At 43.3% G+C, this 12,106-nt stretch overlaps 1 protein-coding gene across 8 annotated transcripts in view; it reads right to left on the bottom strand.

Moving 5' to 3' along the window:
• Positions 1–12,106, bottom strand: part of fryl (furry homolog, like) — a 693,453-nt gene that overhangs the window by 48,396 nt on the left and 632,951 nt on the right. For all 8 annotated transcript variants that reach the window (XM_070870121.1, XM_070870109.1, XM_070870094.1 and 5 more), the window contains one exon: positions 8,590–8,658. In XM_070870121.1, coding sequence (XP_070726222.1) covers positions 8,590–8,658 — 69 coding nt within the window. The remainder of the gene's footprint in view (positions 1–8,589; positions 8,659–12,106) is intronic.

Here is a 12,106-nt window from a genome sequence, read left to right as displayed (position 1 = left end):
CACAAGTTACACCCAATAGGGAAGAAGTGTTCTACTTCTCATAATAAGAACATAAGAATTAGGAACAGGAGTAGGCCATCTAGCCCCTCGAGCCTGCTCCGCCATTCAACAAGATCATGGCTGATCTGGCCGTGGACTCAGCTCCACTTACCTGCCCGCTCCCCATAATCCTTAATTCCCTTATTGGTTAAAAATCTATCTATCTGTGACTTGAATACATTCAATGAGCTAGCCTTGGGCAGAGAATTCCATAGATTCACAACCCTCTGGGAGAAGAAATTCCTTCTCAACTCGGTTTTAAATTGGCTCCCCCGTATTTTGAGGCTGTGCCCCCGAGTTCTAGTCTCCCCAACCAGTGGAAACAACCTCTCTGCCTCTATCTTGTCTATCCTTTCATTATTTTAAATGTTTCTATAAGATCACCCCTCATCCTTCTGAACTCCAACGAGTAAAGACCCAGTCTACTCAATCTATCATCATAAGGTAATCCCCTCATCTCCGGTATCAGCCTAGTGAATCGTCTCTGTACCCCCTCCAAAGCTAGTATATCCTTCCTTAAGTAAGGTGACCAAAACTGCATGCAGTACTCCAGGTGCGGCCTCACCAATACCCTGTACAGTTGCAGCAGGACCTCCCTGCTTTTGTACTCCATCCCTCTCGCAATGAAGGCCAACATTCCATTCGCCTTCCTGATTACCTGCGGCATCTGCAAACTAACTTTTTGGGATTCATACACGAAGGACCCCCAGCTCCCTCTGCACTGCAGCATGTTGTAATTTCTCCCCATTCAAATAATATTCCTTTTTACTGTTTTTTTTCCAAAGTGGATGTCCTCACATTTTCCGACATTGTATTCCATCTGCCAAACCTTAGCCCATTCGCTTAACTATCTAAATCTCTTTGCAGCCTCTCTGTGTCCTCTACACAACCCGCTTTCCCACTAATTTTTGTGTCATCTGCAAATTTTGTTACACTACACTCCGTCCCCTCTTCCAGGTCATCTATGTATCTTCCAGGTCATCTATGCTAGTCACAGCTGAAGAGATTGGTAGGGCAAACAAATGTGACCCAGTTATGTCAAAGGTGTATGATTAAATAGTAAATGGATGGCCAAACCAGGTATCAGAGGAAGATATTCATCCATACTTTGTTCATCGGAATGAATGGTCAGTAGATAACGATTGTATCATGTGGGGAGCAAGAGTGGTTATCCCAAATAGGTTCAGGTCTAAATTATTAGGAGATCTTCATGAGCAGCACCTGGGAACGGGCTTGACCAAAAGTTTTGCACGCAGTTACTAATGGTGGCCAGGTTTAGATAAAGAGATAGAGTACATCATCAGTCAATGCACAACATGAGCAAAAAAAATCACCATCAGTACCATTACAGCCATGGAAATTACCTCCCAGGGTGTGGTAATGGTTACATAAAGATTTTGCTGAGCTGGAAGGACAGCAATTGTTCATAGTGATAGTCAAACGAAGGGTCATCGACCTGAAACGTAAACTCTGCTTTTCTCTCCACATATGCTGCCTGATCCACTGAAATTTCTAGCATTTTCTGTTTTTATTTCAGATTCCAGCATCCACAGTATTTTGCTTTTGTATTAGTGTATATAAAAAACAAATATATATATAAAACAATTAATTAGAAAAGGGACATAGGTATCCACCAGTCATATATCATTTTGATATTTAAAAAGAATGATAGGACAAGTTCAGGAAACTATAGACCAGTTATCTTAATGTCAGTGATAGGAAAGGTAATGGAATCTTTACTCAACGATGTAATAGAAAATCATCTAGAAACCGAAAACATAATAAAGAGTACTCAGCACGGATTTCAAAGGGATCAACTTTATCTTTATCAACTTTGTTGAATTCTTTGAAGAAGTGACAGAAAGAGTACAGAAGGGTAATGCAATAGATGTCATATATTTGGATTTTCAAAACTCCTTGGATAAAGTACTGGAAAGTAGACTCATGGCCACGGGCAGAGCATGTGAAGTCAGGGGATAGTTAGCAGAATGGATAGCAACTGGCTACAAAGCAAAAAACAGAGAATAGGGGGTAAAAGATAGGAAGTGTTGTTCCACAGGGATTGATGCAGGGAACCACTGTTGTTAACAATTTACATTAATGATTTGGACTCAGGAATCAGAAATACAATTTCAAAATTTACAAATGACACCAAATTGTGAGGTGTAATTAATGCAAAGGAAGAATGTGACAACACACGACACCATTAATAAGCTTGCAGAATAGGCGTTTAATTGGCAAATAAATGTAAATATAGATAAATGTGGGATGGTGCATTTTGATAGAAAGAATAAGGAGGCCACACACTGCTTGGATAATAAGAGTCTGAATGGGGCAGAGGAATAAATGGATCTGGGGGTATAGATACACAAATCACAAAAAATAGTGACGCAGGTTAATAAGGCCATTTAAAAAAAAACAAGCACTGAGGATCATTTCTAGAGGGATAGAACTGAAAAGCAGAGAAGTTATGTTAAACTTTTATTGAACTTGGTTAGACAATACTTGGGAATATCATGCACAGTTCTGGTCTCCATATTCTAAAAATGGTATAGAGGCATTGGCTAAGGTGCAAAAAAGATTTACAATGACGATACCAGAACTGAGAGGTTATCCCCATCAGGAAAGGATGACGGGCTGAGGCTCTTTTCTCTAGAAAAGAGAAGGTTGAGGGGTGACCTGATAGAGGTGTTTAAGATAATGAAAGAAGTTTGATAGAGTTGACGTAGCAAAAACCTTTCTGAGGGGGGCGGCGGGGGAGTCCAAAACTAGAGATCATAACTATAAGATAGTCGCAAGTAAATCCAATAATGAATTCAAGAGAAACTTCTTCATCCGAAGAGTAGCAAGAATGTGGAACATGTTACCACAAGGAGTAGTTGAGGCAAATAGCATAGATGCATTTAAGGAGAAGCTAGATAAGTACACGAGTGACGTGAAGAAGCAAAAGATGGGTCTCTATCCCATTACCACCCCTTTTGCCTTGCACTATCATCCCTTGTCATTTAATCTCTCCTGCCTTCCACCCGATTACAGACCTTCCTTTTTATTCTTTCCTCCCCTCCCCTGCTTTCCCTGCCTCTGTACTTGTTTAACACCTGTTACATCTATAACATTTTCCAGTTCTGATGAAAGGTCGCTAACCTGAAACGTTAATTCTGTTTCTCTCTCCACAGATGCTGCCTGACCTGCTGAGTATTTCCAGCATTTTCTGTTTATATATCATGGGAAACTTAAGTTGAACACTTGTAGATTTCAGTTTAAAACCTGATCATTAAATTATGAATTTCAACATTTCCTTATTGAGAATCTACTTACACTATGGGGCTGGATTTTCGGTTTTCGGCAAACGGTAGTTTTATGCCAAAATTACCGTTTTCGCTGTGCTTTTGGTTTTAGGCCTAACTTTCGGTCTTTACGCGATAAAGTTGGCGTTGCACGAGGATTCGCGGCGCAAACCGCGAATTTCAGTAACTTTAGTCCGAGGCCGATAGCGCTGTGAGAGGGGTCTTGGGGGGCGGGGGGAAGAAAGAGAGCGGGGATTAAAAAATTGCAAAAAATAATTCACAAAACCCTTACGTCTAAATCGCTGAAAAAGAATTAAAAAATAAAAACTTTAACTTACTTTTTTTGTCGGTCTTCATACTTATCACTGCTGCCAGGGCTGCACTGACAGGTTTGACCCTGTCGGTATTCTGGGCGTGGCGGAGAGTGCTGAAAGTACGACGGTAACGCAATCCATGGCGTTGTACGTCGTCACACCTCTCCCCGGCGGTACCTAGAAGCGCCGCTGCAAAAAGGAGCCCAAAGATCCTGCCGAGCGGGTTTCCGCGCGGAGGGTCAAATCGCGGTGACAATCCAGCCCTGCGACTTTATAAAATACAAGTACTATTTACTTTGCAATATTTCCCTCATTTGATGCCCAATGCTTCAATACTCATGATATTTATAAAAGGAGGCTTTCACCATTCATTGGTAGTTTTTGGACAACTATATTGAAACCTTGTAAACACGAAAGCTGGTTAAATAAGGGCAAGTGTAGCCCCAAATTAACAATTGGCTTCAAAACCTAACTAAAAATGTACAGCTCAGATAGAACTGAATTTTAAAAATGTATAAAATTCCAAATTGATTCTACATTTCGGTCTACTATCTGCACTATCAATGAATTTTCAGAAAGTGTTCACAATGATGTCTCAAAAGACATTTGTTACAAAAATTCAAGTGTAAGTAGAGAAATTATAGCAGCATGGATAGAAAATTGGTTGACAGACAGGAACCAGGTTGGGGTAAATGGATGCTGCTTGAATTGAAGGAGGTTTGGAAGTGGCATATCCCCAGAGTCCATACAAGAAAAACAATCTTGAGAATTGCTGATGACAAGGAGGTTTTGCTTCAGAAAAATATAGGCAGGTGAACAGAATGGGCAGGAAAGAAGCAGATGCAAATTAATATGGGTAAGTGTGAGATAATGGGGTCGAAATTACCTACCACTCTTGAAGTGTTCCGGCTGCCCCAATGCATGGGGTGGCCTAACCGTCGAAATTCAGCACTTCGGGGATTATTTTGGAGCGGGGCGTGGGCAGAAGTGGGGGCGGGGTGGAGTGACCAATGCTGCAAGGCATCACGCTGGCGCGTCACAACTTTTCTCCCCTTCAGTTAAAGGGGAGGGCTTCTGCGAACTCTGCAGCCACTTTAGTGACCAAAACTGGAGGGTTTCGGCCTGGCTTCCAAGAGGGGGTGCCAGGCTGCCTGTTGGTGGCCCAACCTAGCAGTCAGCTGACAAAATACAACATGGCGTCGCCGGCAGTGCGACTTCCCCTTTAAGGGCAGTCGCACTGCCAAGCCACAGAGTGTGTACTGACAGCAAAAGCTGTCGGGGGCACCGACCAGCGGCGGGGCCGCTCCCGCTGGGCAATTCCGGGAAAGGGGCAGTTTCGGGAAGGGATCGCCGCCAGTCGATAAGGGGCTGGTGCGTGCATGCCGCAGCGGGAATATGGGCATAGTGGTCCCGTGCACAGCTTCAAACTGGATGAAAGGCAATTTTCAAAATGGCAGCCCCTCCGCAGAGATTCAGCGGCCATTCCACACCGACCCATGCCCACTGCTTTCAGGTGGCCAGAGGCCTTATAGAAAGAGGCAATTTCAGCCCCAATATATTTTGGGAAAACAAAATAAGGAATGGGTGCATGTACTCAATGACATGACACTGAAGGGTGTGGATGAAGAGAGAGACCTAGAGGTTCCAATCATAATTCCCTGACAATTTGAGTGCAACCATTAAATTATAGCACTCTGGATTTTATAAATAGAGGCATAGAGTAAAGAAGGAATTCTGAATTTATATAAAACATTGATTCAGCCTGTGCGCAGTTTTTGGGCGCCTCATTATAGAAAGGTAATTAAAGTCGTGAGAGTGTACAGGGTAAATTTATAAGGATGATGCCAGGGTTATGAGGAGAGACTTGAAATACTGGAACTATTTCCACTGGAGCAGAAAAGGCTAAGAAGATTTGAAAGAAGTTTTTTAAATTATGAAAACTTTTAATAGGGAATAGGGAAAGACTATTTCCTTGGTTGGGGAATCAGTGAAGAAGGGGCATAAATATAATATTACAAAGAAAGCAAGAGAGATTGGAGACATTTTTTCTTTTACGGGAAAATTGGATAAATATTTGAAGCAGAGGAAGGTACAAGGCTATGGGAAGAATGCAAGTTAGTGAGGTTAGTCTTGGATTACCCAAGCACAGAGTTGGTACTGACACAATGAGCCGAATGATCTTCCTCTGTGCTGTAAACTTCTATGGTTCTATGTTGCAAATGCCAACATTAAAAATGATGGTACAGGTTGAACCTCACTTATCCAGAACTCCCTTATCCAGAACCACCCCTCATCCAGAACAATTCCCAGCCACCGGATGGCACATGCGTAGAATTCTGACATGAACAAATTGAAGTCCTTCCTCGCTGCCAACTCCCGCATTCATTGGCCTGACCCCGCGATCCACAGCCTCCTCCTCCTCCCTCCCATGATCTCTCTGCCGCATCCCCTTGCTCAGTACCTGTACCATCCAATTTAACGTGACCACCCCTCGTCCAGAAAAATATTTTATCCAGAACAGGCCAGGTCCCAAGGGTTCCGGATAAGGGAGGTTCAACCTGTACTTATCATCATCATAGGCAGTCCCTCAAAATTGAGGAAGACTTTTTCCACACTAAAAGTGAGTTCTTAGATGACTGGACAGTCCAATACGAGAATTACAGTCTCTGTCACAGGTGGGACAGACATCGTTGAAGGAAAGGGTGGGTGGGACTCATTTGCCACATGTTCCTTCTGCTGCCTGCGCTTGTTTTCTGCATGTTCTCGGCAACAAGACTCGAGGTGCTCAGCGCCCTCCCGGATGCACTTCCTCCACTTCGGGCGGTCTTTGGCCAGGGACTCCGAGGTGTCGGGAATGTTGCATTTTATCAAGGAGGTTTTGAGGGTGTCCTTGAAACGTTTCCTCTGCCCACCTTGGCCTCGCTTGCCGTGTAGGAGTTCCGAGTAGAGCGCTTGCTTTGGGAGTCTTGTGTCAGGCATACGAACAACGTGGTCCACCCAACGGAGCTGGTCGAATGTGGTCAGTGCTTCAATGCTGGGGATGTTGGCCTGATCGAGGACGGGAACATTGGTGCGTCTGTCCTCCCAGGGTATTTGCAGGATCTTGCGGAGACATCATTGGTGGTATTTCTCCAGCGATTTGAGGTGTCTACTGTATATAGTCCACGTCTCTGAGCCATACAGGAGGGCAGGTATCACTTCAGCCCTGTAGACCATGAGCTTGGTGGCAGATTTGAGGGCCTGATCTTCAAACACTCTTTTCCTCAGGCGGCCTTAGTTAAGTACTCCATCAACACAGCAGTGCAAAATTTCTCTAAACCACTATTTACTTAATTCAGAACTTCTCAGGAGACATGAATTGAAAGTTCTAGATGCAATACTTTTAAAGTATTGAGTAGGCCCATCATGATTTCCAAAATATCCTGCTGCTGTTGGAAGCAATGGTGGTATTTGCATATATCACATTGAACTGGATGATGCAGATACTCACAGCATCATGTGATCATACAGCTCAATTCCCAAACTCACTTAGCAGATTTTCCATGTGTGGCAAAGAAAAAGAGAATTTGAAGCACAGAAGAGGTGGTGCCATGAATGGCTAATTAACTTTTTAAATTTGTCACAATAATGTTAAGTAGAAAAGCAGGAATTGATATTCTGAGGTAATTGTTGTGAATCAGCCTGCATGCCCACACATTGACCAATTGTTAGCTCTGCAAAAGCTTGTTACTCCCAGCAGCTTATTTTATGTAGCTGACAGAACCCCTATCTTCAACTTCAGAAAGCCTAGTAGCACATTTCAGCAGGGGTAAGGGTGTTGCACTTGACTCCACCACACCCCCCCCCGCCTCTCCTGTTCCTGTAAAAGTAGTCTTCTAAAACTTCCCATGAAGGCCTTTGCGAGAACTTCAGACCAGGCCTGTTTTGGCTGCTTCACATGCAGGAGATGTCAACTAGTAGGAATGAAGCTCATCTGATACGACCAAACACTACTTTTATATTCAAAATAGTGTATCAGAACACATTTTATAAATATTTGCAGGCACAGAGGATGATTTAGCATCCATTAAAATTGATGCACTCCCTGAGAGTGGCACTACCCATTGGAAGTGTGGAAACTGCCCAACATATAGTTCAACAATAAATGCACTGTAGTGATCCTGTTCACAACAATGGAAGGACAAGTGCAATACTGTTTATACTCTAATGTTCAACTGGTCCCTTCTTCATTTACAATATTATGAAATGATAGAAAGTGAAACAGAGCAACTTAATTAGTTTATTTTACTAATCAGCTGGGAGACACGCTGAGCATACTAATTAGAACATTCAATGGAATAAACTATCAATTGATCATTGATTTTTGTTCGGTGTGCAGAAAACAAAGTAACCTAAAGTAGTTCCTATTGAGCCACTTTTGTTTCACCAACATGACTGCAAAACCATGTTTATCTATGCACATGAATATGGAGCAAGTTACAAGGACATTAAATAATCAAAGCAGACAACCACAAATACGGTTCAATTCAATATGCTATAGAGTAATATTCACAAATAAATAGTGATACCACATGCAGTATTCAAACCTCAGCATATACATTACAGTATATGGATCCCTAAGGGTAGGCCAATGTTTGCTTTCCTATGCTCTCCATCTTTAATATAGTGGTAGAGGTTTTTGAGTTATAGGAGAAAGTCCATTGCAATTAGTTGCATTTGTAAAAATTATATCCAACTGGAATTCATAAATTTGTATTATTCATATAGTAAAATAATTACCATAAAACATTTGAGATATGGACTTGCGTTCTGTTCATGAAAAAAATTATACCAATGCTCCTTCTTCCACTTTCTCCTAAGCTTTGCACTATATCCTAGCACACAAGCAAAATAGAAAAATGGGTAAGGTGGGTTGGGGTGAGAGGACAGAAAAAAATGAGGACACGCACCTGTGCATCCCTGTTGGTTCTTTGGAGACCATCCCCTGCGCTAAAGGTCCTTTTACAGTTTTCCAACCACTGCATTAAAAAATGTTCAACCAGTAAGTCAATAGTTTAACAGGCACAAAAATAATGATAACTTCAAATACATGGTTACTCATAACATAAATCACAGATAACCATACCCAGATCCCACTCCTACAGCAAAACCAACACATAAATAGCAGTTCCATAGATTGGGCCAATACTCACTGGAGTTTAGAAGAATGAGAGGTGATCTCATTGAAACATACAAGATTCTGAGGGAGATTGACCCTCAGGGTAGATGCTGAGAGGTTGTTTCCCCTGGCTGGAGAGTCTAGAACTAGGGGGCACAGTCTCAGGATAAGGGTTCGGTCATTTAAGACTGAGATGAGGAAAGATTTCTTCACTCAGAGGGTTATGAATCTTTGGAATTCTCTACTCCAAAGAGCTGCGGATGCTGAATCGTTGAGTATATTCATGGCTGAGATAGATAGAATAGGGGAATCAAGGGATATGGAGATCGGGCAGGAAAGTGGAGTTGAGGTCGAAGATCAGCCATGATCGTTTTGAATGGTGGAGCTGGCTCAAAGAGCCATATGGTCTATTCCTGCTCCGAACTCTTGTGTTCTTATAACCCCCCAATCAACCACCTTCACAGCCACATCTCCATACCTGTTAAACAACAGAGGTTCCTTAGTGGAGTAAATTGAGTGTGTTGGCCACCAGGCTACGAGGCACAGATTCAACAGAATAAATGCTGGATCTGGCTCCGAGGATCCTGTTTCTCAGAATTCGAATGAAAATAATATGAAACCAGCTTCTAACATCATTTAGCTGTAGACTCAATAACTTAGCTCAATACGCAACTCTGTACTTGCAAACAATTGAGAAAACAGAACTATACAACGGATTGAACCATTAAAGTATACCTGCAGAATTCCAATCATGAAATCTCAATCCTAGTTAACTGCAAATCATGTGATGTATTCCTTTTAGGGGAAGTCAGGTGGAGGGGGGGGGGGAGGGGAAGACACCAATTTCATGTTGATAGAAAAAGGAAAAGGAAATATCCAGATGCCCACCACTGCTAGCTTTCCATCCTCAGCTACTACTTTCTGTCTTCTTAAACCCCTCTTCCCTGTCTCCACCACACTCATCTCCAACAAGTGCGAGGAGCTCATGGACTTCTTTGTCTCAAAGATTGAGACCATCCGATCAGCTACTTCCCTTCCTTCCTACTGGGCCAAACTTCCTCTAAAGATCTGCCCTGCCCCAGCCCTGAACTCACATCAGTTTCTCTCTGATCTTCCCTCTTGCCCTCGCCACGCTCATCTTGTCCATGAGACCCACTTCCTGCTCCCTTGATCCTATTCCCACTAAACTGCTGACTACCCAACTTCCTTTTCTGGCTCCCATGTTAGCTTACATAGTTAACTGTTCTCTCTCCTCAGCTGCTGTCCCCCTCTCCTTCAAAACTGCTGTCATCACCTCTCTCAAAAAAAACAATTCTTGACCCCACTGTGTTTGCAAGCTACCGCTCCATCTCCAACCTCCCTTTCCTATCCAAAGTCCTTGAACGTGTTTGTTGCCTTCCAAATCCGTGCCCATCTTTCCTGGAACTCCATGTTTGAATCCCTTCAATCTGGTTTCTGCCCCTGCCACAGTACCGAAGCAGCTATCAAAGTCACAAATGACGTCCTTTGTGACTGTGACAAAGGTAAACTATCCCTCCTCGTCCCTCTCGACCTGTCTGCAGCCTTTAACACGGTTGACTACTCCATTCTCCTCCAACACCTCTCCACCATCGTCCAGCTGGGTGGGACTGCACTCGCCTGATTCCATTCTAATCATAGCCAGAAAATCACCTGCAATGGCTTCTCATCTCACTCCCGCATCACTACCTCTGGTGTCGCCCAAGGATCTATCCTTGGCCCCCTCCTATTTCTCATCTATATACTGCCCCTCGGCGGCATCATCCGAAATCATGGTGTCAATTTCCACACGTACGCTGACGACATCCAGCTCTACCTCACCACCACTTCTCTCGACCCTTCCATGGTCTCTAAATTGTCAGACTGCTTGTCTGACATCTAGTACTGGACAAGCAGAAATTCTCTCCAATTAAATATTGGGAAGACCGAAGCCGTTGTCTTTGGTCCCCGCCACAAACTGCGTTCCGTAGCCACCGACTCCATCCCTCTCCCTTGCATCCGTCTGAGGCTGAACCAGACTGTTCACAACCTAGGTGTCATATTTGAGCCTGAAATAAGCTTCCGGCCACATATTCGCGGCATAACTAAAACCGCCTATTTCCACCTCCGTAACATTGCCCGTCTCCGCCCCTGTCTCAGCTGATTTGCTGCTGAAACCCTTATCCATGCCTTTGTTACCTCTGGACGCAATTACTCCAACGCATTCCTGGCTGACCATCCACATCCTACCCTATGTAAACTTGAGGTCATCCAAAACTCGGAAGCCCATGTCCGAACTCGCACCAAGTCCCGCTCACCCATCACCCATGTGCTCGCTGACTTACATTGGCTCCTCGATAAGCAACACCTCAATTTCAAAATTCTCATCCTAGTTTACAAATCCCTACATGGCCTCGCCCCTCCCTAACTATGTAATCACCTTCAGCCTCACGACCTCTCGAGATGGCTGCACTCCTCAAATTCTTCCTTCTAGAGTATCCCTGATTATAACTACTCAACCATTGGTGGCTGTGCCTTCAGCTGCCTGGGCCCTAAGCTCTGGAATTTCCTCCCTGAACCTCTCTACCTCTCTTTCTTCCTTTAAGACGATCCTTAAAACCTACCTCTTTGACCAAGCTTTTGGTCATTTGCTGTAATTTCTTATGTGGCTCGGTGTCAAATTTATTTGTTTTGTCTTATAACACTTCTGTGAAGCACCTTGGGACGTTTTACTATGTTAAATACAAGTTGTTGTTTGGGTACCCTTTTCTTTCATCTTATGAGAGATCCAGCCATTTTCCTGTGCTATGGTGTCAAAGGAACAAGAGTAGGCCATTCAGCCCTTCGAGTCTGTTCCACCATTCAATTAGATGATGACTGATCTGTACCCCAACTCCATTTTCCCACCTTTGATCCATATCTCTCGACACCCTTACGTAATAAAAAATTGTCAGTCTCAGTATTGAAAATATCAACTAACAGCCTTTTGGGGGATAGAATTCCAGATTTTCACTACCCTTTGTGTGGAAAAAGTGCTTCCTTATTTTATTCCTGAATGGCCGAGCACTAATTTTAAGAGACTGTGTCCCCTTATTCTGGATTCCCCAACCAGAGGAAATAGCTTCTCTCTATCTGCTCTATTGAATATTTTTATCATTTTAAACAGCTCAATTAGATTATCAAAGTGTCCAAGCTCCTGGGGATCCACATATCTGGAGATTTCACTCTCCATTTATGCTTCTGAATTCCTCCTTTTCCACTTCACTATCTCTACCTCAAGCTTACCCTGCCGTCAAATATCCAGAATCCAA

This window comes from Pristiophorus japonicus, chromosome 2, assembly GCF_044704955.1.
Source record: "Pristiophorus japonicus isolate sPriJap1 chromosome 2, sPriJap1.hap1, whole genome shotgun sequence".
In the NCBI taxonomy this organism is placed as follows: Eukaryota; Metazoa; Chordata; class Chondrichthyes; family Pristiophoridae; genus Pristiophorus; species Pristiophorus japonicus.
Note: the sequence above shows the minus strand (reverse complement) of the source record. Positions and strands in the feature narration are given on the sequence as shown.